Source organism: Labeo rohita, chromosome 8 (genome assembly GCF_022985175.1).
Source record: "Labeo rohita strain BAU-BD-2019 chromosome 8, IGBB_LRoh.1.0, whole genome shotgun sequence".
NCBI lineage: Eukaryota > Metazoa > Chordata > Actinopteri > Cypriniformes > Cyprinidae > Labeo > Labeo rohita.
In genome coordinates, this window is record NC_066876.1 from 27,860,392 (window position 1) to 27,887,453 (window position 27,062).

General features: G+C 35.9%; 2 protein-coding genes across 3 annotated transcripts; one reads left to right on the forward strand and one right to left on the reverse strand.

Moving 5' to 3' along the window:
• Positions 1–1,612: 1,612 nt before the first annotated feature.
• On the reverse strand, positions 1,613–20,269 carry kif2a (kinesin family member 2a). 2 transcript variants are annotated; one of them, XM_051117397.1, is made up of 21 exons: positions 20,050–20,269; positions 18,003–18,097; positions 17,662–17,784; positions 17,519–17,573; positions 15,138–15,269; positions 13,408–13,508; positions 13,171–13,266; positions 11,479–11,533; positions 11,222–11,384; positions 11,023–11,113; positions 9,623–9,686; positions 9,450–9,541; positions 9,106–9,248; positions 7,566–7,770; positions 7,341–7,451; positions 7,174–7,241; positions 6,871–6,954; positions 5,292–5,451; positions 2,353–2,454; positions 2,119–2,254; positions 1,613–2,023 (listed from the first exon to the last, which is right to left on the reverse strand). In XM_051117397.1, the coding sequence occupies exons 1-21, from the start codon at positions 20,108–20,110 to the stop codon at positions 1,938–1,940; spliced, it is 2,223 nt and encodes a 740-aa protein (XP_050973354.1). In that variant the 5' UTR covers positions 20,111–20,269; the 3' UTR covers positions 1,613–1,937. The 2 variants fall into 2 exon arrangements, with proteins under 2 accessions (XP_050973354.1, XP_050973355.1); XM_051117398.1 differs by lacking the exon at positions 6,871–6,954 and having other exon boundaries at positions 20,050–20,268.
• Positions 20,270–21,791: 1,522 nt separating this feature from the next.
• Positions 21,792–27,056, forward strand: slc2a6 (solute carrier family 2 member 6). Its single transcript, XM_051116445.1, has 10 exons — positions 21,792–22,012; positions 22,110–22,263; positions 22,355–22,561; positions 24,263–24,362; positions 24,497–24,708; positions 24,994–25,140; positions 25,232–25,340; positions 25,417–25,593; positions 25,796–25,941; positions 26,183–27,056. Exons 1-10 carry the CDS (start codon positions 21,954–21,956, stop codon positions 26,342–26,344), a joined length of 1,473 nt encoding a protein of 490 aa, XP_050972402.1. The 5' UTR covers positions 21,792–21,953; the 3' UTR covers positions 26,345–27,056.
• Positions 27,057–27,062: the final 6 nt, after the last annotated feature.

The following is a 27,062-nucleotide window of genomic DNA, read 5'->3' on the forward strand; positions in this document are numbered from 1 at the left end:
AAAAGTCACCGATAAAATAAAACAAAAATGTGTGTGTGTGTGTGTGTATATATATATATATATATATATACACACACACACACACATACATACACGTACATATATACATACACACACACACACACACACACACATATATATATAATTTAATTAAACACTAAATAAATAAATAATAAATATATAATTTAGAAAATTACAAAAATAAAATAAATAAGCAGATCACATAACCATAAACATACTCTTATGCCTCAAAACATAAATTATCAAATAAAAATGATACAAAAACACCAAAAAGTATACCTTCAAAGTTTTACTTGCCTTTTTGTTACAGGAGATAAAAAAAAAAGATTGAATATAGATTTTAATATTTTCTTGAATATAAGAAAACTGGGGATTGTTTTATTTATCCAAACACCCTTTTCTTGCCTTAACGGGAAATAATGGTAAACAGCGCCCCCTACGCCAATAACTATGGAACTGCATCCATTAGCCAACGACTTACCAAATATCAAAAAGACAAGAGTATTTTTGCTTCTAGTATGAAGAGTCCGGTGTTATTTTAGTATCATTAAGATATTTATATTTATTTTTATGTTGAATTATGTTTAGATTTAAAAAATATATATTTTAGTAATTTTGTTATTGTCATTTGTATTAGGTTTTATGTCAATAGTTTTTAATTTGTATTTATTTTTCAGTTTTGAAAAAATAAAAAATGTTCCCTTTTCCTCTATTTTTTATTAAATTAAATTTTATTTCAAGTAACAGTTTATGGCTTTAGTTAACTGTATTAACCTTGGCTTGTTTATTAAACTTTTTATACTTTCATTCCTCCCTTTTTGGACAAAGTTACCACAGTCTTTAAATAAAACTCTCCTCTATTTTTACAAACAAATGAAATCACAATTTAAGTATTCTTAAAAACAGAAATCAAAACAGAAAGTCAGTAAACAGGATGAAAAGGCAGAATTTTGTCGAATCATTCTTTATTTAGCAACCACTGAATTGAGAGGTGCCAACACTGAAAACATCAGCAGCGGATAAGTGGTATTCCCTATGTGTTATGAGAAATCTTGCTGTAAGTTATTACATTTTACAAATTTTAATAGAAGATGTGAGAATGTTGGGAAGTTTTAAAAACAAAACACTAAGTTGGTGGACTGTTAACTTCCTTTTCACAAGGAAACATGATATGGCACGAAAGCATTCTACGGATAAACGGATGAGAGAGACGGCAAAGAGAATATCATGTGGAAAAGGGACAGCGGTCATTGATAATCCAACAAAACTAACAGCTGGCAATTCTCACATTCATTCACATTAACCTTGAGAATTTTCTCCCAGTGCATTTAATGCTTCTTTGAGAAAGTATTAAACTTCATCTATTACGCCTTCAAGAAATGGCAAGGTGAAACAGAGTAAAACGCTGTAACAGCCAATCAACAGAGACATACACCGTGCCAAGTACGGTAAACGGACCCCCGAAAAACAAGGTTATTTAAAGTGCAGATGAACCAAGTCAGTCATGCTAGGAACGGAGTGATAAACTGTTGCAGAGTGTTCATGCATACAATTTAGAACAACTTTGAAGAAAGGATTTCAGTGGTACAACTAAAAAACAAACAAACAAAATAAACCCCAAAGGGTAGAACATGTGAGTATCAACTGATACAAGTCTGTACCCATAACCTACACTGAAAAAGTAAATAAATAAAATCGATACTAATAAAAAAATTCTAAAGCTTTCCTCAGAATCATTCACCAAGGGTTTTAATGATGAAAAAATCCCCTTATTTTATCCTCTGCTGATTTGTAAGAGAATTACCTAACGCTTTATTTCACATGTGAAAGTAGGAAAGGTTCAGAATACTTCTGAATACTATCAAGAAGCCTACAGGACTCTTGTGTTTGTCGTTTCTCCACGAACGTGTTCCAGGCTACAGCGCACGGGGCCGCTTGGGGTTAATCTGCTTGCTGGCTTGTTCCTCCTCTTGGAGAGCAGAACGGAATGACCTCACTTTATCTGATAATGCGAGCAGACACACATCCATTAATAATCGTTCCATAAGGGGAATGCTGAAAGGAAAAACTCAAAGAACATTCCAGAGGATGCTTTACCTCTGAGCTCAATAAGGATCTCAATCTTCTGGTCAAGAATCTGCTCGAGCTGAGAAGAGTAGGTGTCCACGTCGTAGTCCACCTCCTCAGTCATTTCCAGGAGAACCTTCTCATCCTCAAGCCACCTGATAGACTCCTGTCAGCACATATAATGTGAATATTATTAACAATTAGCTCCTTCAGTTTCAGGACTGAACGTATCAGTGTGAGAGTGATCTTAAGAGGAATAAACACCTGAAACACAGCCCTGTGGTCCTCCAGAACTTGCTCCTCCATTTCAACCAGCTGAGACACCGCCTCGTGGAACGTGAAGAGCTGAGGGGAGACTTCCTCTTCCTGCCAATATTTAAACACAAGCTTTTAGCCTACCTACATCGAAAGTTTTAATGGTGTTAGGTCCACAATATCTAAAAGGAGACTGAGACAAATCGATTGCCTTCCTAATTTTCCTGTTTGTGGTTTAAGGCTTATGCTTATAAATGATATGCAGTAATTAGCTTCATAAAGCACAAATACACAGAACAAAAACAAAGCCTTTATAGGCACATATAAATATAAGTACACTGTCAGAAAAAAAGGTACAGTTCTGATGCTGGGGCGGTACCCTAAGGTACAAAGTGAAAAGGTACAAATACGTACTTTTAAAGTACTAATATGTACCTTTAAGGTACTAATATGTACTGTTTAGGGGTAGGTAAGGTACAAAGATGTACCTTTTCACTTTGTACCTTAGGGTACCACCCCAGTGACAGAACTGTACCTTTTTTTATGAGAGTATAATACAAAATCCCACAATCTGCACTGAAAACAAAAAGGTATAATTAGTTGGAAAACTGTTAGGAAGGTTTTTCTTTTTTTCAGATCTGTTAATTTTAAAAATAGAATTTAAATACTTTTTAATCTCAAATGCTTGTCTTGCCTTTCTCTCCATGAACTCTGTGTATTCTGGCTACTGACAGTTAGAGTATGTCGAAAAACTCCAATCGTATTTTCTCCCTCAACTTCAAAAATCATATAAAAATCATCCTACATCGCTGCAGAAATACAGACACAGTCTTTGCAATGTGAACATGCAAGGAAGATCAAACACCCCTAACAAAAAAGGTAAAACAGCGATATAGGACGATTTCGAAGTTGACCCTTCTTTCTCGGCTGGGATCGTTTACAACCGGATTTGGGGTTGTTTGAAGCCGCATTTAAACTGCATTTTGGAAGTTCAAAATCGGGGCACCACATCATTTCATTATATGGAGAAAAATGCTGAAATGTTTTCCTCAAAAAACAGAATTTCTTCGACTGAAGAAAGAAAGACATGAACATCTTCGATGACAAGGAGGTGAGTAAATTATTTGTAAATTGTTGTTCTGGAAGTGGAGTTCTCCTTTAAGTTACTAATATGTACTGTTTAGTGGTAGGTATGGTACAAAGATGTACATTTTCACTTTTGTACCTTAGAGTACCGCCCCAGCAACGGAACTGTACTTTTTTTTTTCTGAGAGTGTTCAAATGGCATTTTTGATGATTGTATTCTATAAAAATGATTTGCATTCAGATTCTGACATCCAAAGGCACAATATATTTTCTCTTATTTCTTGGGTTTTTCCTGTTTTACTCCACTTGTTATCAGTGTTTTTGTGCCACCACAATGCATGCACAGCTACAAGTGATGTAACTGTAACGTCTACTCCAAATTGGTCTATAGAAATTAATACTTAAAGGGACAGTTCACTCAAAATTCCCACTCAAACCATCTTAGGTGTATATAACTTTTTTCTTACAGATGAATACAATCAGAGTTATATTAAAAATGGCTATTACAAGCTTTATAATGGGGGTGAATTGGTGTTGAGATTTTGAAGTCCAATAAAGTGCATCCATCTGTTAAGAAAAGTACTCCACAAGGCTCTGGGGGTAATAAAGGCCTTCTAAAGTGAATTGATGCATTGTTGTATGAAAATTATCCATATTTATAACTTTATAAGGCATAATCTCTAGCTTCTGCTAATTGTCAAGAGAGTGGCATTCCAGCAGAAGATGGAGGATGCTGCTGTAGCATAAACTCTGGGGAGAATATGCTAGTCTCACGAGAACTGGGTTTTGTTTACAGCAAAGGAAAACCAGTCTTCTCTTGGCTTATATCAAAATCATCTGACATTTTTCTTTACAAATCAGTTAGAAAAAGATAGAGATTACATCTTATAAAGTGTTAAATATGGATATTTTTCTTACACAAACGCATGGATTCACTTCAGAAGGCCTTTATTACTCCCCAGAGCCATGTGAAGTACTTTTTATGATGGATAGATGCATTTTATTGAACTTCAAAATCTCAAAACCCATTCACTGCCATTATAAAGCTTGGAAAAGCCAGGACATTTTTTTTATTCAACTCCATTTGTATTCGCCTGAAAGAATAAAATCATATACACCTAGGATGGCTTTACGGTGTGTAAATCATGGAGTAATTTTTATTTTTGGATAAACTATATCTTCGATATTTAGCAAAGATGTAATAAATTTATCAAGTGACTTTTAAGCCCAAAGTATTTGTACGTGTACGCTTTCAAAATATACTCCATTTGATGTTATGCTTGAACGCGGACGGTCGACACATACGCTCTAGAAAGCTTCATCCATGTCCAGTGTCTGCTCTATATTCTCCTATATGTTATATGACCAATAATATATGACCAAATATTTTTTAACTGTTTAAAAACAAAGTTGAACTGTCTTATACCCTCTCGCTCACAAGTGTTTGTCAATGTGAGCATCTGTTGTTGTTGCAGTCTCTGTTATTTTGTTGTTGTTACGTCTCTATGAAAACGGCCCGGGACAGTGTTGCCATCCTGTGGAACGACTGATTACTGCAAAATAATGTCAACGAGCATGTGCGACCTGCACGTACAAAACTCTGGTGGCGTACGCGCAGTTACAAAAATCGTGTGTTAAGTGTACAGTATGCGCCTACTATCCTGACGGCGAAAATCACGTCTGACAAATGCGTACAAAGTGAAGTATACTTTGGGCTTTAGAATAATATAATTTATATATGTAGACAGTAACAGTTGGTCACAAATTACACTTCTAAAAAGTATCACTGAAGTAGGTTGACATTACTGTATCACTATGCATGCATTTTAAAGAAGAAGTACTAGGAACAGATGTGTTTTTACATTCTGTTCACAGAGCAGTTTGAGGTCATCTCTCTGAGGGGAGTTGCCCAGTTCCCATTCCTCATCCATGATGTCCAGCTGGTTGATGGCGTTGACGGCGTTGACATTGGGGCGGACTCCCTCTGTCACAGCATTAGGATCCACGGTCAGCTCCTTCACTCTAAATGCACAGATTGACAGCATTTATGATGATGTTTTTAGAGCAGCTATGCTGACCTAAATGACACCATGCACAGGTCACAGGACTCAACTGAGCTTGTTTTGGCTGCGACTCTGCATACTCTTACCTTACTTTAAAACAGAACCTGACATTATTCTAAAAATGTTTAAAGATTTTATGCTTTTAACAAACATTTTATGACAAACCAAAAAAACGCATACATCACAATTCCCATCGGTGCAGTTTGGTATATAAATTGCAGCAATTTGTGCAGCTACTGCAACTGTTTATGGTGTCATCTCATTTTTATTATGTACAGTGTTTATGTGCATTAATACTTATATTTCAAAAGGAGAAGTAAGGACAACAGCACCACAGATATGCCAGACATTCCCAGGGTTAGAGAAATGAAATGGCAGCAGAAAGAAGGGGAAATGAAAAATGTTTACACCAAAAGCACAAACATTAGTGTGAGACGTGAGTGCAGCCAATGTTTCTAATAAAATGAAACAGACTGTGGTTATATGCATTGCTGTGCATGAGTACTTCCATGCATTGGTTGCAAGCCAACACGGGATGTTGGTTGTCTACTGAGCAGTGTTGGGGAAGCTACATTGAAACTGATTACCAAGCTACACTCATAATGTAAGACACATTCATAATTATTATATCTGCTGGTGCGCTGTGGCAAGCTGTATGTGAGCTTGAGCGCTTATTAGGCTATGTAGACAACTAAAGGCTCATTATTATGATTTATATGGTTCATTAATAAACGTGCGACTAATAGTCGACTAATGTTTAAAATGAAAGACTACTAGTCGACCAGAAAAATCTTTAGTCGAGGGCAGTCCTAGATACTAATACAGTGAACATCTCAAAGGTCACAACAAGCACAGTAATATATGTAATAAAACACCCTCACTTTCAAGACTGACATGGAAGAGAAGAGAATTGTTGTTATTTTTGTTTTCATGGAACCACTGATGTCACATGGACTATTTTATTGATGTCGTTACTACCTTTCTGGGCCTTGAACATGTCAGTTGCATTGCTATCTATGCAGGGTCAGAAAGCTCTTGGATTTCACCAAAAACATCTTAATTTGTGTTCCGAAGATGAATTTGGAACGACATGATGGTGAGTAATTATTGACAGAATTTTCATTTTTGGGTGAACTATCCCTTTAAGACTCTACAGTATAACAAAAAGAATGACTTACAGGGTTGTCTTTTTTTCACTGCTTGTTTTGAGGGAAAAATGCTTGTTCATTAAAAAGCTAGATTTCAAAAAGAGTTTGGCTACTATTACGCTATGAAAATTGTTATTAACTTCTACCACTAGTTGTAGTTAGTCCCCAACACTGCTGCAGTGTATCTGACTACGAATAAAGTGGGAAGCTGCATAGACATGTGCTCATACTCATAGGTAGGAGAGGGTTCAGAACGACTTCCTCCCCCCTGAGAGAAGGGGATGTCAGAGGGACTAATCCCAAACTCCTTTACTCTGAAGACAGTCAAGACAGAGAAAAGAAAAACAGCAAGACAGAGAGAGAAGAGCACAGCCAATCAGGAGAGACTTATAGTTACAACACTTTTTCCCCATTGGCACTTCCAACTCATTGGTAAATACAACAACTAGATTGAGATTTAAAAATTTCTTAAAAACAGTTAGAAGATACATTGGCTACCTAACTTCTGTTAGCTAGAGGTGCTAAGTCCTCACCTGTTGGCATATCTCAGAGTGTTCAGCGTGTTCTCACAGGAAGCCATGCCAGGAGAAATGGTGGCGATCTAATTAGAGAACAATCACAATTAGAGCCGTGCTAACAGGCAAAGGTAAACTTAGCCAAATCCCAATTTTTCACAAAAAATAGCCTAGATCAAACTTACCATGCATGTCCTGGAGTTCTCACCGATGAATGAGTCTCTGAGGACCTGTGTGAGCTTGCTCGCTCTGAATGGAGTGTGAGGCTTATTACGGCCAAGAGCCCTGATACATTCCTAACACATGGGACATGCAAGATCACAGTGATTAACTAGGAAAATTCCAAACGGCACTTCATAACCAAAGAGTTGCTGACCACTACTCTTGGGTGGTATTTTTAAGGTGCTGACCTTCAGAGCCAGCAGACTCTTGTTGATTTCGGCTCCCTCTAAACGAGTCTGCCGATCAGCACTGGACGTGTCCGCTCCACGTTCGTTACCCGCCAGATCAATGAGTGAGAACTTGCCATGCATCTTGCCTTTCCTTCGTAGAATGAGTTGGAAGACGGCGTGGCTACGGGATGAGTGGGCATTGGCTGAGGTCTGACCCGAGGTCCTAAAATGGAAGATAATTTGGCGAAATTTAAGTCAGGAGTGTCTGACTTACAGTTGAGGTCAAAAGTTTACATACACCTTGCAAAATCTGCAAAATGTTAAATTTTTTTACCAAAATAAGAGTGACAATAGAAAATTCATGTTTTTTTGTGTAGTACTGACCTGAATGAGATATTTCACATAAAAACATATAGTCCACAAGAGAAAATAATAGCTGAATCTATAAAAATGACCCCGTTCAATACTTTACATACGCTTGATCCTTATTACTGTGTTGTTACCTGATTGATCCATGGCTGTGTTTTTTTGTTCAGTGATTATTGCTTCATGAGACCCTTTTTTCTGTCAGGAACAGTGAAACTGCTCGCTGTTCTTCAGAAAAATCCTTCAGGTCCCACAAATTCTTTGGTTTTTAAGCATTTTTGTGTATTTGAACACTTTCCAACAATAGCTGTATGACTTTGGGCTTCATCTTTGCACACTGAGGAACTCATATGCAACTATTACAGAATGATCAAACGCTCACTGATGCTTCAGAGGGAAACAATGCATTAGGAGACGGGGGAAGATGTGAGAATGAAGACGTGTACATTTTTCTTACTTTGCCTAAATATTATATTTTTTTTTATTTAGTGCTACCCTGCAGAAGCTACTTACATGTTTACCCTGATCTTTAAATTAAAAAAGTTTTCACCCCCCATCTCTTAATGCACTGTTTCTTTCTGAAACATCAGTGAGCGTTTGAACCTTCTGTAATAGTTGCATATGAGTCTCCCAGCTGTCTTCAGTGTGAGAAGATGGATCTCAAAATCATACAATCATTGTTGGAAAGGGTTCAAATACATAAAAATGCTGAAAAACCAAAGAATTTATGGGACCTGAAGAACTTTTTTGAAGAACAGTGGGCAGTTTAAGTGTTCAGGACAAACAAGGGACTCATGAACAACCATCACTAAACAAAAAAACACAGCTGTGGATCATTCAGGTAACAATCAAGTGCATGTAAACTTTTGAACAGGGTCCTTTTTATGAATTCAACTATTTTCTCGTCAACTATATGTAAACACCTTTTATGTGAAATATCTTATTGAGGTCATTACTAAAAAAAAAAATACATGCATTTTGTATGATCCTTCTTATTTTGGTAAAATAATCAACATTTTGCAGATTCTACATGGTGTATGTAAACTTTTGACCTTGACTGTATGCATAAAGACATTGTGTGGACAAATCACAGATCAAAGATCATGAATGGTTAAGGAAAAGATTATGAAATGAACAACAGCAAATAACTAGAGAAATATTCAGTGAACTTGTTTTACCTATTGAGCATTACCTGCAACTGTTCCCTATTTCAATAAGTTTGAGGACATCCTCGGTGCACTTGACCTCACGCTCCTGAAGCCCAACCACTTGCACCTGCTGCTTCCCATCTTCTAGTACACGTAACTTAGCCTTGCGATTCAACAGATCAAATACCTAAAGAAGAAAAAGAATTTGAAAGACTTAATAGGCTTTAGCACATCCGTAAGTCATCCATTTTCTAAAACACCAGTCTTGATCATCAAAAATAAATCAATGAAAGGACAAAATTTGTGAAATGAAAAGTCACCTAGAAATGTGCACAAATTTCTACAAATCCCAATGAACAAAAAGTGAATGTTACTCAGATCCACTTACCTTTCCACTGTAAATTTCAAAGAAAGTTGCGTAAACCTGAAGATCCATCTTTTTATAGTTTGGTTTCTTCAGCATGAGAAAAACATCTCGAGCTGTGTACAACATGTATATGAGTAAGTTTGTTTAAAAGAACAAGATTAAAGAAATTATAGGACCAAATAAACATCATTTACCAGCTAATGCATAGATTCCTTTTGAACAATCCTGGTTCTTTCCTGAAAAATCTCCACCCATGGTCTAAAACACAAAGCAATCAATTAACTTTATATCTTATTACACTAATATACACTGCTGTTGAATAGTCTGGGATCTTGACTTGTAATGTTTTTTTTAAGTCTCTTATGCTTGTCAAGGCTGCATTTATTTGATCAAAAATACAGAAAAATGCAATAATATTGTGAAATGTTATTACAATATAAAATAATGGTTGTTGTAGAATTTTCCTTGCTCAAAATAAATTGCTCTGAAGAGGTTTTGAAGCAAGATAGACCTTTATTAACAAGTTAACAAAAGGCCGAGTAATGTTCGAACACCACTCCAGAGTCTTGTCTCAAACACACATATATACATCCTGAAGTTGGTTGCAGCATTCCATATATGCACTGTTGTATTTTTGGACAAGGTATTTTTTTCTTCTTTTTACCATATATGAGTTCCTGAAGGTTGATCAATAGCACTTCACAGAGTTACAACACATAGTCAGATGATAACAGTAGAATAATATCCTCTTAAGCATAGGCATAATTCTATGCTTTATATTGATCCAAGATTAATGAAAATCTTCTACATGGTCCCTGTTTTAATTTACTTTAAAATACAATTTATACCTGTGATGTAAAGCTGAATTTTCATCAGCCATTACTCCAGTCTTAAGTGTCACATGATCCTTCAGAAATAATTCTAATATGCTGATTTATTATTAGATTTATCTATATTGGAATTAGTTATTTTTGTTATGTTTTGTTATGTTTTTGGAACCTGTGATACTTTTTCAGGATTCTTTGATGAATAAAAAGTTAAAAATGTCTTTACTGTCACTTTCACTTTCAAATTAACACATCCTTGCTGAATAAAAGTATTAAATTAAAAAAAAAAAAAAAAAAACCCAAACTTTTGAAAAGTAGTGTATATTGTTAGAATATACACTGTTTTAAATAAATGCTGTTCTTTTTAACTTTTTCTTCATCAAAAAAATCCTGAAAAAATATAACAGGTTCCAAAAAAATATTAAGCAGCAGAACAGTTTCCAGCACTGATAATAAATCAGAAAGATTTCTGAAGGATCTGAAATCACTGAATACTGGAGTAATGATGCTGAAAATTCAGCTTTGATCACAGGAATAAATTACATTTTAATGTATATTAAAATAGAAAAATTACTTTTTTCTGTATTTTTTTAATCAAATAAACGCTGCCTTGATGAGCATAAGAAACTTTAAAAATCTTACTGATCCCAGAGGTTTGAACATCATTGCATGCAAAAAAAAGAAAAAAGTTGTGGCCATTTTAAAAACTAAAAACTGTACAAACACAACTTTTAAAATCTGATTGATATGAAATAAACATTTCTTACATGAGTTTTTCCACTTCCTGTTTGGCCATAAGCAAAGCATGTGGCCATTCCTCTATCAAAGATGGTTTCCACAAGGGGTCTTGCAGTAAACCTGCAGAAAGAACAGTTATAAGGTTTTTTTTTTTCTCCAAAAGTGACTAATTCCTAATTTTAGAGAAAGATTTTTGATTAATGAGCAATGAATGAAATCATCCTCTACCTGTAAACCATTTCATTTGTTGTGCTGTCATCAAAGGCATAATCGAAGCGGAATGTTTGGTTCTCTAGGTATCGAGTCAGGTCCACCTTCTGTTTAGGTTCATGGACCATGACAACATCTTTACTTGGAATAGTGATCACATCTAGGTCCTTTACTGTCAACTCTACAACACAAATGAGAATAAATTACAACACACATAAGGCAATCACATACCAAAAAAAAAAAAAAAAAAAAAATACTACTTTCTGAAGAATTACCTTTTTTATTGAGGGGTCGTTTCCTAACACAAACACATATTCTGTGCTCCTCAATCTGTCAAAAAATGAATCATGGTTTACTTCTTTCAATAAAATATTTTACTTAACATCCGAAAATGAAGCATAAGACATTGCTTGTTATATTTTTTTCTTACTGATAATATATTATACACTATCATTTTTTCTGTATTGCTATTATCATCTTCATTAAAAGGTGAATCTCAAATACATGGACATGAACATGTCTGGGTCATATTCCCCCCAAAGCTCAAATTGAGAAAAAAAATCTGAATAATCATTACAATAAAAAAAGAAATAATTAATAAAAAAAATTAACTAACAATAATAGTAATAATAATAACATAGCTGCAAGCAACGATTACCGGGGTTCAAGCGCTTTAAGGCATTTAAGCACATATGAAAAAAGACATTATGTAGCAAGCCTTTTTTTGCAAATAAAGGTAATTTACCATAGAAATATTGTTTTGTAATGTTTATGACTGTTATAGCACCAGCTCTGGTCCGATGTCCTTAAAACTTTGCATGCTTGCTTATGTGCTCAACACGTTTCGTGAAGTTTTGAGTTTTCCTTTAGGATTTATAGGATTTGGGGTAAATTTGGACAGGCCCATTTAGTAAACGACCCCTTTATAGCTTCCCAAAGGGTAAATTTCAACTTTTTTTGATAATTACTGACCTAGAGAATCCAGAGAATTGCACTGCAGTGTTTTTTTCCAAACTGAGTAAAAAAACCTAGTACTAGTTCGCAAAAATAGTTTTTTTTACATCATCTCAATCATTTCACAAACGACTGACTGACAGCAGTGGTTTAAGAGGCAAAGTTGTCCAGAATGAGGAGTTATGTTATATGATACGAATATCGTGTGTATGTGTAAAAAACTGTGCGATGCACAAACCCTTGGCCGTGAGTCAAAACAAGTTTCGATCCGACTTTGGATCAAGACCGTGCACAGTGATTTTCATGTTGATAGGAAGTAGCGTAGGTACAGCCATTTTTGTTTTTTTTTCCCTCTTATAGCACCACCAAGTGGTCAAGCCCTGCGATTTTTGTCCTGCGACCTCAGATTGAGCTCTTACATAAGCACTTAACATAAGAACTTTTTGGCATTCCTTTGTGACGGTGAGTCGAAAGTTTCACTTTTTTTGATAATTATTGATATTCGCTCTCCAGAAAATCTCTGTGCACTGATTTGGTTCCGATCAGGTGAAAAACCTAGGACTACTTTGCAAAAGTAGGTTTAGCAAAATACCCGAAAATTTCGTAAAATAAAGAACATAAGACACTTGAGCCTATGAGTGATGGTTTAGGAGTTATGAATGATTTCGTACTTTTGACTGCTGTAGCACCCCCATCAGGCCAATTGGAGTGAGCCTTGGTGACGTTGGCAGCGATGTGAGTACTGCCATCCCTCCAAGTTTCAAGTCTCTACAACTTACCTTTTGGTCTGCACGATCAGTTTTACGTGGAGATTGCGGATCCATGACCATTCTAACAATTACAATAGGGTTTCAGCGCTATGTGCTTCAACCCCTAATAAAAATAATAAGGAATAAATATTGATACATGATGGCCGTTTTTGTTAAATTAAATTTCATTAAATAAATTACTTATTTAATTCTTTTTTTTTTTTTTTTTAAATATGACCCAGACATTAATTCATCAACACCTACCAAATCTGTCGTGTTTAGCGGTCGATAGTCCAAACTTGCTCTGAAGTCTCGGATCATCTGCAGTATTTCATAGTTTGGAATCGTTGTATCAATTTCCTTTAAAACAAAACAAGCACATTCACAACAGAAACACCACCAGGTTTAATAATCTATTAGTCAAACCTGACAAATGCATTACAATTAAAGGCTGAGAAATGAGGCAGAAAGATACAATGACAGAAAAATGAGATGACTTACCTGTGCTCGCTTTTCTCTCAGTTCCTGTTGCTGTAGCCTCCGTCTCTCCCTCTTCTCCTGCAGTTTTTCCACTTCCTTCACACAGTTCGACTTCCTCCTTGCTTTTAGAGAGCAGAGCGACACACAATCCCATTTTAACAAAGGCAACAACCGCTTCCTCTCTTTCAGCCCGCCTCCTCCCACTCTCTATCTCTCTCTAATATAAGTGTGTATGTGTGTAGACAGAGTGGCTATAGAGGCAAGCCAGAGCCTCTGGCAGCTGGCACATGGTAGCGCCAACAGCCCTCTCCATGTTAAAGAGCTCTATTCTCTAAGCAGACTCCAAAGTCATTTATCTATGCGCACTTGCTGTCTACAACATACCCTACATTACTGGTATTGCTTGCAAACAACAATATCAGCAGAACAAGGAACAAAAGATTAGGCCACATAATGAAGGCATTAATATTCACCTGACTAATTTAATCTACCCAAAAACAGTGTGCAGTTTGAACACTGACTCATCATGTGACACCAAACTAGGGGTGGAAATCTTTAGAAACCTTATGATTTGATTAAAAGGAATAGTTCTTACTTGGAAGGCAATTTTTGTGTGTTTTGTGTGTGTGTGTGTGTGTGTGTGTGTGTGTGTGTATATTGTTAACAGTGATATCATTGTTTGTTAGACAATGTTGTGTGCTTGTAATAAACAATTAATTAAGGTGTTTTTAATCCATAATATTGCTTTTTCCAGTGAAAAAGTGGTCTCATCTGAATCAGGAGAGAAATATGCACAGATCAAGCACAGTTTAAAAGTGAAAACAGTCCAAAACAGTTACTAACTAAACAAATATGTTGGTGGATTTTGATGCGAGACGACAACGGGAATGTACATTTCCACTGGAGGAAGTGTTATGCTATTATATACTTGTGAATAGAAGTGATAGTTTAAAAGTCCAAAAGCTTAATTGATGGATTTTTTTTTATTACAAACATGCAGTTTTTCCTCTCCAAAAGATGTTAACTGATGGACTGGAGTCATGTGGATTGCTTGTGGATTATTTTTATCAGCTGTTTGGACTCTCGTTCTGATGGCACCCATTTACTGCAGAGGATCCATTTGTGAACAAGTGATGCAATTTTAATATTATCCAAAATCTGTTCTGATGAAGAAACTAACTCTACATCTTGGATGGCCTGGAGGTGAATTACTAGAGATGAACTATTCCTTTAATTGCAATTCTAAAAGAATCGCAACATATCTGTGAATCAATTTTGCCCCATCCATGTGCTAAACAGGCAAACCAACCCAGTCAGGAAGAACTGTAGTTCTCTCCAAAGGATGTGCAGCGATGTGCAGCGATGTGCAGCATCATGCAGCACATAGAAAACAGTTTGAGCATTTTGATTCCAGATTAATTCAGCAGACAGACTCTTGTAAGCTTCATAAATTCAAAGCAAGAGGATTAATCAGGGAGGTTCAGAGTCAGGTCAAGCCTGCCTGGTCACAAACAGTCACTGACATTCAGAGGGGCGGCTGGGATAGCCAAACCACACCCCACAAGATCTAAGCCAAGATACAGACAGACGAGCAAGGTTTAGGTTTACTGCAAAGTTCAGACTCTAAAAGGATGCTTTCTCTTTATGCATGATCTGTGGAGGAGACCTCAGTCCGGCTTTCAGCGTTTTCCTGTAGGGAAAAGGGGGGTTGACAGGAACAGATTGAAAAGCACTGAGGAGTGTCATATTACCATTTTGTTGTTGCTGAGATAGCTGACTTTGGGTCTGGCTCTGTGTGGGCTGAGAGGGCTGTTGTGCTGGTGGAGGGGGTGCTGATTCTGGCTGTTGCTGCTGCTGGGCCGGCCGTCCCCGAGTTGAGCCAACTTTAAAACAGGACACATAAGGGTCAGCAAATCACAGATCTCAAACAAACAGAGCCTATGTCTGAAAACTGAGGCATCACAGGAGCACTCAAACATGCCTATGATGCACAAAAATGCTGCTTAGGTAGACAGCTCACCTAGTTTTGAAACAGCCAGCTTAGTATGCTGAGATATGTAGTAAAACAGTCACTATAAGTAAAACACTATTTGTTTGAACATGCCGACACAGCAAATATTGTGAATTGTTAAAATTACAACAGATCTTTTCTTCCATACTGTAACTTACATCAGAGTATAACGGATTCTGAAAAAAAAGAGGGGGGGACTTGGTTCAGTCCATCAGTTGCTGACTGCATAGAAGCAGATCTAAATGCACTACAGTAATCAACTGTAAGAATGGGTAGCATTTATGCGGTCTAAATGATTGAAGAAGTCCGGCATATGTCACCAGAGGCAGAGAGACAATATTCTCCACTGGATGACTGAGTTATGATATTTTTACGAATATCAATAAATAAAAATAAAATAAATGTGCACATAAATGAATAGTTTACAGCAAGATCAATAAAAAACATTTAAAAAAATAGATAAATAGGTGAAGGGTGAATTTACATTTTATTTCAACATTAACATCAGTTATTCTTTTGTAACAAAACTAACTTCTAAATTACTATTAATTGTATTGAAAATGATAATTTTGTTATACAACAGCAATATAGGTCTCTCATAATCTTTCATGTGGCAATAAAAACCAAGATTAGTTCACTTTCAGAATAAAAATTCTGATAATTTACTCACCCTCATGTCATCCAAGATGTTCATGTCCCTCTTTCTTCAGTCAAAAAGAAATTAAGGATTTTTCTCTATATAGCAGACTTCAACGGTGGCCAGCGGGTTGAAGGTCCAAATTGCAGTTTCAATGCAGCTTCAAATGGCTCTGCACTGTCCCAGCTGAGGAATAAGTGTCTTATCTAGCGAAACAATCAGTTTCTCTAAAAAAAAAAAAAAAAAAAACCCACAATGTATATACTTAAATCCTCGTCTTGCACTAGCTTGACCCCGAAGTTTCCAAAAAAAAAAAAAAAAAAAAAAAAGGTAAAACACCAATGTCGGACAACTTTGAAGTTGGAGAAAATATGAGACAGACTTTTTCACCCTACCCTACCTTTGGAACCAAAGTACACAGACAAAATAGTAACCACGCAACGCATAACTTTTCCAATGCGACTACGCAATATGTATAGACGTATATGCGTATTACAGAGCTAAGTGCAAGATGAGAATTTGTGGTTAAAAAGTATATACGTTTTTATTTATTTGCTTTTTTTTTTTTTTTAAAAATGTCTAATCGTTTCTCTAAATAAGACACTTATTTCTCAGCTGGGATCGTGTAGAGCCCTTTGAAGCTGCAGAGAAACTGCAATTTGAAACTTCAACATGTTGGCCACCACTGAAGTCCACTATATGGAGAAAAAATTATGATTTCTTTCTGACTGAAAAAAGAAAGACATGAATGTCTTGGATGACATGGGGGTGAGTAAATTATCAGGACATTTTTATTCTGGAAATAAATAAATCTTTTATTTTGACAGACTTTAATTTTGTGTATATTTTTATATGCACTTTCGTCCATTTCTGGTGAAATTGCCTCTTTTGTCTACAAGACCCATTTGTTATTATTTATATTTATCATTTAACACTATATCAGCATTAAAGGCTATATATATTAGCCAACTTTTATTCTTAAATTCTTAAATTCTTGGACTTAAATTCTTGGAAATTCTAATTTTCCAAGAATAAGCTTTTTTTAAATGTCCATTAATGTAATTTCTGAATAAAAACATTATGTAATATTTCAAATATGCTTTCCAGTCACAAAAATTACATAAAGCCAATTATCTCCTCTAATGTCATTACGTACAACAGATTTCTATAGTAATTTTAAGCACTAAAAATGTTTAGAACTAATCAAATGTGGAAAAAAGGTGGTTCCCAATGGACATTATAACAAATTCAGAGTACTGTCACAATGAAGTGCTTGTGGAGTGTGCACTCTCTGAAAACACTACATATGAGCCTGACACATGCGTGTGCCGCCCCTTCATTTGAAGCACCCAGCACATGCACACCATATTTTTTCCCTAAACCACCTTTGCAGAATAATAATTGCACATGGTCATACTGCAGTTTATAACTTAATTTGATTTATTGTGCAGCGCTATTCCTGAGTCACATAACAACAAATATACCTCTGTTGTCTCTGGATGGGATTTCACTCCTTCCCGGGGCAATAGTTCTACGATTCTGTAAACAAACAAGTGTACAAAAAAGGTTCAAAAGATGCGAACAATTAGAATTCAAGTTCAACATTTAACTCTGGCCTCATACAAACCTTAGGGATTTTGTTGACCTTCACCGAGCTAGGAGTAGGAGGCGGTGGTGTAACAGGGCTCAAAGAAATCTCCTCCTCTGGAGCAACATCTGGATTTAGTGAGAATATGCACTCCAAATCAATCTGGTACGAAAAAAAGAACAAGCTTTGAACATTATAAGAAATCTGATCACTTTTATCCAAATCATGCAGGGTGCATGATAACATAATTCATATTTGAAAGAAACACAGCATGTGTCCACTAACTGAGGGCACGTAATATCTGAGAGTTTGAACAACACCAGAATGCTGTTCTATCCATTATTAATAAACACAGGCAGCTGAGAGGCTGCTAGACTTACCTCTTTTCCTTTAGTGTCTCCATTTTCTATCCATTCCACAGTAACGCTTTCATTATCTTCATTTAAAGAGGTCACCATGGCCTGGTGTATTCGCCCTGAAAGAAACCCAACACCTCTAAGTATGAAAGACAAATTATAAACATTAATGCATCCATTCTGACATTTTACACATCTAACGGAAACTAATGAGAAGTTTATGTACAAGATAACATGTCGACAGAAATCTGCTTCTCCGGACACTTCAGAAGTTGTGCTATTAGCAACTGAGAAGTATCGGAGCATCACTGAAAACAAACAGTGCCGTATCTATTATTCAGAGCTATTCCTACTCACACGTCAACATCCCTGCAATTATTCAACAGCGGCATCAGCAAGAAAAAGCACACATTATCCTGCCATAAAACAAGCTATTTAAAACCCCTGCATGCAACATCAGGCCAAAAGGAAAAAGTTAAGACCCAGTTTGAAGTAAAAGCACATCTTTATGACGTTAAAGACCTCCTCTGTTTAAAGATGTCACAAGCACTGTTCATCTTCAGAGAGCATGTCAAAAGTCATCTCTATTACGCAATGCACGAAACTTCCCAAAGAGACAGGAGTGGTTTGTCTAACACGTCAACAGACCCGGGCTCACTTGTTTCTTTGCTACAAGCTGAAGTTAAATATAACGCAGCCTTCCCAAAGAGATAAAATCATGATCTCTTCTGACAGTCTTCCAAACTGTATTGATGCCAGTACCAATGAAAAGCCACTGAATGCTCACGAGACACCAACACTATGCTTTTACTAAATATATTCTGTACTGAGACAGTATTAGCAGAAATTGATACTTTGATTACCTGTTTAATTAGATTAAGATTAATTCTGTAATATAATGCAGATTAGTTGTCCATAACAAATAATCAGATCCAATGTATGTTTCTGCTTTTGATGCAGTACTAACATTAAACTACAATTATTTAAAACATAATATTCAGTTTGACTCTTACATAATAAGAAAAACATCAGTTAGTAGTAGTAGCAGTACTATTGTTATTATATAAAGTTGTTGTAGATATTCTAAATGGGAAAAGAAAAATCATCTTTATCTCGGATTAACTATAAACCACTCTAACCTGAATATAAACGTCTGTTTATTAAAAAGTTGAGTAGTTGTCCAAACAATACATGCAGGTTACTTTACATGTGAAAGCCATTGTTTGATTCTATTTTGAGTGATTGAAGTGTGAATATTGGTAATATACATCAGTTTATCCTGGAAATACATATTTACATATCAGTCACTGATCGCAGGTCTATAATAACGCAACCAATCCCAAGCTGTCAGCATTTCCTTTGACCACTAGGATGAAGTTTAATCTTTGAACCCAAAGAATGACATCATATAACTTCAAGGAACTTGCTTCTTGTCATCTTCAAATCATCATACTTGCAAAACAGATTATTATGACTATAGAAACTCTCAGATGTCATTATAACCACAAATGAGTGACTGATGTGAGTGGCATCCAAACTTATGTTGGGTTTAAGACTCAAAAATACCAAGGTAAACAAACCAGCTCGTCTTGAGTGAAATCAGCAACCTCCCTTAGTACACACTTATTTACAGCCTGTTCTGTAAAACAAAACATTCATTTGCAAGTGACTTAAGATGGCTAACCCACATAAACCTAGACCCTACAGTATTTACATGATTATATTCCCTACCAAATCAATACATAAATAATTCCCCACTAACCTACATTAAGTAAGCCAGTTACTGAGTTTAAACCAAATATGATCGCACATCTAAACAAACTCCACCCGGGTTTAGCAGGTGGCTAACGTAAACCCACAGTTGCACTGTTGATTGACACAGGCTCGTTAACTACCCCGGCAACCAGCACCAACAGACCGAACTTAACACCATATATCGATTTATACCAGGCCCGACCACCTAAACATGTCGTTTCTGTCAGGTTTTTTTGTGTGTAACGTTAGCATCCGTTAGCCGAACCGGGGAAACGACTTTAACGGACGGTTACAAGCGACCCAAATATGAACTCACCATCGCTGCGCTTTATCTCCACATAAATCCCCACGACGATCTTGCCGAAGTTCACCGCCATGGCTCATTTATGGGACGAAGGGAATATTCAAACAGACGGGGGTGTGGGTACTAAAAACAGTGTTTGTGTTTGAATTTTTCACATTTGTTGTTCCGTGTTGCTCAAAACCGGGAGGCGGCCACAGCGCGAGACATAAAAGAAGGAGAGAGTACAGGGCGCGTGCGCGGGGGAGGTTCGACTGGCGTGGTTTTTTTCTTCTCAAGTCCCGCCTCCTGCGTCAGGATTGGCTAAAAGTAGCTTGAGGTCTGAGAGCGGACAGTTCAGGTAGTCATAGCAACCACAGCAAACGGAGGAAGCCGGGAGATTGTTGTTGAATGGCAAAAATCACTTAGCTAGCTAGCTAGACATTTTAATAAAGCATAAGATATTTCATGAAGGATTCGTTTTTAATGAATCATTTTAGCGATTGTTTCAATGATAATTTCAATTAATTAAATCACTTTTAAAACATGAAAAAAATATGTCCCACATTTCAAGGAACGAAGTAGGCATAATTAGCTGCTCAAAATGATAAAATTATAAATTTATAAATGTTTTGTAGCTGTTGCAATTAATTCCTCTGTGCTGAATTCAGTTTTCAGTATTTCATGTAAAATCACTTAGCTAGCTAGATAGATAGATAGACTGATTGATTGAATGATTGATGGTCTTTATGGAGTTTCTTAGTATATATGTAATAGGCCTAGTAGACATTTAATAAAGGATAAGACTTTTTATTCGCACAAGACTCGTTTTTAAATGAATCATTTTCAACACTTGAATCACTTTCAACACTTGTTGCCACCTACTGGCAACGATTAAGCTGAGTATCAAGTCTCAGGTAAAGGCACACTGTGGTGGATTGCATCATGTTATCATGGCGGTTTTGCCATAGAATTAAAAGGTCATGCAGATAGCACACGTACATCTGCAAGATGTCTGTTAAAGATCACTTGATCTGGAAAGCATCTGCTGTGTACAAACATCTGGCAGACGTACGTCTGCAAAATGTCAGTTTTACATACACTGTAACTCATAAACATCTTAAAGACATCTAGTAGACGTCTATTTGACCTCAGATAGGAAACGTCCGATAGACCTATTGCAGATGAACAAATGTGTCTTCCAGATGTAAATGAAGTCGTCAAATAGACGTCACCGTGATGTATGTGTGCTATCACGGAATAGAATTTAATACTTGCAATAATTGCACTGATTTTGATCACATTTTTCACTGAATAATAGCATAGCATAATTTATATACAACCTATTTCAAGATAGATCGATCGATCGATAGATAGATAGATAGATAGATAGATAGATAGATAGATAGATAGATGGTCTTAACGGAGTTTCTTATTAAATATGTAGTGTGGTAGACATTTTCATAAAGCATAAGACATTTCATTCATGAAAGATTCGTTTTACATGAATCATTTTAGCGAGTGATTCAATGAATCACTTTTAACACTTGAATCACCACCTACTGGGAACAACTCGACGCCGAAGAGTCACAAATAAACCATTTTAGTAAATTGATTCAAAAGTCACACCGACCGTTACCAGTCACTTTTTTTTTTTTTTTAATTATCTGATAGTGTCAAAAGCGAGTCTCGTCGCCCCATTGGTCTATGCTGAAAGTTTCTCTTTCTGAATGGCGTTGTGGCTGCTGACTGGAAACTTCTGGTTGCTTAACACATCAGTCTAATCTCAGTTGAGGAAGTTCTGACGTTTTCTTCCTGATTTTTTGTCCCCTATCTAGAAAACCCAGGATTGCAAAAATGGGCTTTTACTTTCATTTGCGTTCAGTTAAACCCATTCGAGCATTAAAGCGATTCAGTCTGCAGGCTGAAGCGGAGGCGAGATGGAAGACAGTCCGGATGAAACCACCAAATTAATTAAAAACACTCCAACTCGATTCAGGTGATTTTTTATTTTATTTTATTTATTTTTTTTATTGTCACAATGAAACTTTATTTCACGAGTTTCATGCTCCTATTTGCTTGTTTATACTTTCTAGACATGGAAAGCTCTTCCTTGCTGTGTTTTCAGCTGTTCTGGGCAATTTCAATTTTGGGTTTGCGTTAGTGTTCCCCTCCCCTGTCATCCCCCAGCTTCAAAAGGGTGATGACCCTGAGCTGCAAATGAACATCCATCAGATATCATGGTTTGGTGTAAGACCATTAATGTGTAGAAAAATATGGGAGATGTATAAACATACAGAAAAAATACATATTTGTAACTAATTTCTCCTTTGTTTATTAGTCAATCTTTACCCTTGGAGCAGCCTTGGGAGGCGTTAGTGCCATGGTGCTGAACGACAGAGTTGGGAGAAAAATAAGCATCATGTTGTCAGGAGTACCATCTGTTATAGGTCTTCTTGTGATGGGGGCCGCACAAAACTTTTGGATGTTATTATGGGGACGATTTCTGACTGGCATCGCTGGTGGAATCACTGCTGGATCCATTCCTGTAAGTGTTCTGTTAGTCCATCTTGTTTATCGATTGTTAAATATAGCACTATTAATTATACAGTGCCACTGCAAATTGTAATTTTTTTAAAAAGTTTTTTCCCTAAGTAAAAAAGTTATATATTTAAAACACATTTATGTCATACTAAGTATAGGTCAAATCTATTAACATATTTACTGACATATCATTAAGCCTAAAATGTATTTTAATGTCGCTATTGATGAGGATTGTATAATCTATGATTAATATCAGTTTTTAAATACAAGATATTTAAAGTGTTCCTGAAGTATACTTGCAATAGTTCCACTTTAGCAAAAATCAAATGTACTTTAGTATATCTTTAGTTGGACTTCAGCACTACTTCCAAACAATTAAAGTGCATTAAGTACAAAATTAGTTGTTCCAGTTTAGCAGACTTTAAGTATACCAGTTTAGTATACCAAAAGTACAATTGCAGGGTATTTTTATTAAGTATATAAATATGTAAATGTATCTGTAGTATACTTAGCATGAAATTTCAAATACATTTTAGTATATTTATTTTTCACTAGGGTTAGTAAGTTTGCAATCTAATTTAAATCTTATGAGATAAAATGCTGGGAGGCATAAAATAGTACAAAAATAAGAAATATTGACAATAAACATGTCTGCTGGCTGCACGCAAAAACAAATACAGTGTTACCATTAATTTACGAATAAATGAGAAATGAGGTCTTAAAAGGTCTTAAATCAGGGCAAAAAGTCTTAAAGGAGAAGTTCACTTCCAGGACAAAAATTTTCAGATAATGTACTGACCCCCTTGTCATCCAAGATATTCATGTCTTTCTTTCTTTAGTCGTAAAGAAATTATGTTTTTTGAGGAAGACATTTCAGGATTTTTCTTCATTTAATGGACTTTTGTCAACTTTTTTTGTTTACAACCTCATTTGGGATCGTTTGAAGCCGCATTAAAACTGCATTTTGGAAGTTCAAACTCGGGGCACCATAGCAGTCCATTATATGGAGAAAAATCCAGAAATGTTTTCCTTAAAAAACATAATTTCTTTATGACTGAAGAAAGAAAGACATGAACACCTTGGATTATTATTTTTTTTTTTTCTGGAAGTAGACTTCTGCTTTAAATTGCTAAAGTCATGGCATTAAGTGTTGCATGCATTGCTAAAAATGATCTTCCTCAGTATTTTTCTCCTGTTTGATACAAATATCTAAATGTCCTTAAATTAAGATACATTTGCTTAAGATTCAAAATAAAAGTATATAATTATGTTTTCTGAGAAATTTAACAAATTAAAGTAAGTTTGTTTCAAACAAGAACAAATATCTGGTTCAATAAAAGTTATTTTTATATTCTAGTGTTTGGGAGCAGATGTATTGAAGCCCTAAGCTATTTTTCATGGAGATAATAGGAAGTTGTATCAGGCTTTGAAGTGTTGCTAGTACAACTCATTTACATTTGAATAATATATTGACATAGAAAATGTAAAATTTACCTGCATAAACCCTGTATTAATTTGAATCCGAATTATTTCTCAAATGATAAAAGTTGGTTTGGATAAACGCATCTGATAAATGAATATGTGTTTATGTAACACATTGTTAGATATACCCTACATGTAACATATGGGATTATAATTAAAGAAACGTCATAATGTTTTGTGCCTAATAGCTCTCATTACCATCAGCTAATGGCTTTTCACACAGGTGTATGTGTCAGAGATTTCACACCCATCTGTGAGGGGTGCGCTGGGTTCGTGTCCTCAGATCACAGCTGTCTTTGGAAGTCTAGCACTCTACGCTCTTGGTGAGAGAGCTTATATTTCTCGGGTTGTTTTGGGTTGTATAATGAAACATGCTTTTTAAAGAATTTCCAAGCATTTTTTCAGGTACATTATCCTATATGTCCTTTATAAAGAAGCTATTTTATTGTCTCTCCAGGCTTGGTTTTGCCGTGGAGGTGGCTGGCTGTGGTTGGGGAGATCCCTGTCGTTATCATGATGACTTTTCTTTGCTTCATGCCGACCTCCCCACGTTACCACATCATGAAAGGAAACAGAGCAAGAGCAGTTAAATCGCTCGAATGGCTCCGAGGCCCCAATTCTGATTACATGACCGAGTTCAATAAGATTGAGCGCAGTATCAAGTCTCAGGTAAAAGGCACATTGCGGTGGATTACATCATGTTGTCAGGGTGGTTTTGCCGTAGAATTAAAAGACCATGCAAATAGAATTCAATAAGAGAGAATGGGATCAATTGTATTGCACTGATTATTTTAAATGACATTTTTATTGCATAATAGCATAACATGACTTATACAACCTATTTCAAGGTTGTTGGTTAAAATTTATGCCAATTATTATTTGAATTTAAAAAAATCAAATATGCATTATATAAAAAATAGAATATAAATGACTTCTCCATGTTTTCTCCAACAGGGCACACAATGGAGTGATCTTAAAACACCTTTATACTATAAACCAATTCTAATCTCAGTCTTCATGAGATTCCTGCAGCAGATGACTGGTATAACCCCAATTCTGGTATATCTGGAGCCCATCTTCCACATGACAGCTATATCACTGGTATGTCTCAAAGAGTTCATTCATTCACACTGTGAAATACCTGAAAGCACATTTATCCATCTAAAAAAAACAACGTTTTATTGCCATTCAGGAACCAAAATATGATGCAGCATTAGTGGGAGCTGTTAGATTGCTGTCTGTTGCTATCGCAGCCAGTTTGATGGACAAAGCTGGTCGAAAAGCTCTACTCTTCACCTCAGGTTTGTGTATTAGTAGTGTGTAGAATTATATTTGGTAAATGTAATAAGACCAATAAAAAACATCTTTCTTCTTCAGGTTTTTTGATGTATCTAGCCATGCTTTCAATGACCATGTACACTCACAAAACACCGTGCAGCCATGGCAATCTTACTGTAACAGAGGGGTTGAAGACCACTTATGTAGGCTCAACGGGCCCTGCCTTTGATCCAGTGACTTTAATTCCTCTCATTAGCACTATGGTCATCATATTTGGTGAGTTTACTTGGTTTCAGGAAGTTTGTTTATATACACAGTGTGACCAGTGCACTTTGGTTTGGTTTTGGTTTTACTTTGGATCTCATAAATGAGAGATTGTTGAACTTGTTATTACAACACATCAGTTAGGAGTGATAAAGCCATGTATACTCATGTAGAATAACATGCAGCATAACATCACTCTCACTCTCCCATGCAGGTTATGCAATGGGTTGGGGTCCAATCACATGGCTGCTAATGTCAGAGATTTTACCCTTGGGCGCGCGTGGTGTAGCATCTGGTTTGTGCGTTGGTGTTAGCTGGATCACAGCTTTCGTTCTGACACAACTCTTCATGCATGTGGTGGTGAGCTAAATCTCATTTTTACACACATAGAAACAGGAAGTGGAAATTACCTATTTTTTTCACTTACCTGATACTAAACTTTAGCACGTACAACAATATGATCTTCGTTGAGATAATTCAAGCTGCTCTTGATAATACTCATGTTATACATGATTATGCTTCTTCTGATTTTTTTATTGAAATGTTTCAATTTCTAATATTTTCATACATATAGTCACATATATCTTGTTTTTTCATATAGGAAGCCTATGGACTCTTTGCACCTTTCCTGTTCTTCTGTGTCATCTCTGTAGTGAATATAATTTTCACTGCTAAATGTGTGCCTGAAACTAAAAACCGGACTCTGGAGGAGATTGAGAACTATTTCAGGACGGGCCGAACCTTTACCATTCTTGATCCTTAAAATGTCCATTTTGGCTTTAGCAGCGATGCTGTGGCACTATTTAATCTACAGAGCCACAACAAAACAAATTATGTTTTACCCAAGTGGTGAGTTGTGTCATCTTAGTTGAATATGTGAGATCAAATGAATGGGCGTGGGAAATAATTCACATGTATATATTGTCTTTATATATATTTAGATACATGAGCTACGTAATTGCGTTGTGAATGTTACTCTGATGTAAATACATTCATGTGTAATTAATCTGTCCAATGTACATTTAATAAAATAATGTAGTGTATAGAGTCATATAAGTGCACACTCATCTAAAGCATATCAATAAATGTCTGTATATATTTACTGTATATATAAGGTCTTGCTCTCAGTTTCTATATATATGAACATGTGACTGGGCACTTCTCTTTCACTGTTCCTCAAATGTTTCCATCAGTGTGACCAAACTAAACCTATATTGCACAAAATGTGTTTGTCCAGGAACAAAAGTACAGTGATACGGAGAAGTTCCCATGGGTGTGGACCGTGGCTAGAATTGAGAAAGACTAAAGCAAAATAAATTCTGGCCTTAGTCATGTGCTGATAAAGATTTTTGATGATTAATTGTTTGCTGCTGTGCTTAATATTATAGCCATGCACAAAAATAATTATCTGTTTTATTTATGCTTCCTTTTATTTATTTGTTTATTTAAAACAATTAAATAATTCTTCATCCTTAAGGTAA

Bases quoted from the DNA above. Each gene is read 5' to 3' on its own strand.
- slc2a6 (XM_051116445.1), top strand. From the start codon at position 21,954: ATGGAAGACAGTCCGGATGAAACCACCAAATTAATTAAAAACACTCCA. The intron at 22,013-22,109 runs GTGATTTTTTAT...TATACTTTCTAG, and splicing joins AACACTCCAACTCGATTCAG to ACATGGAAAGCTCTTCCTTG. The intron at 25,141-25,231 runs GTATGTCTCAAA...ATTGCCATTCAG, and splicing joins ACATGACAGCTATATCACTG to GAACCAAAATATGATGCAGC.
- kif2a (XM_051117397.1), bottom strand. From the start codon at position 20,110: ATGGCGGTGAACTTCGGCAAGATCGTCGTGGGGATTTATGTGGAGATA. The intron at 15,270-17,518 runs GTATATTTGTTG...CCTGTTTTAAAG, and splicing joins CCCATCCAGAGACAACAGAG to TTGGCTCAACTCGGGGACGG. The intron at 9,542-9,622 runs GTAAATGATGTT...TGTTGTACACAG, and splicing joins AGGAATCTATGCATTAGCTG to CTCGAGATGTTTTTCTCATG.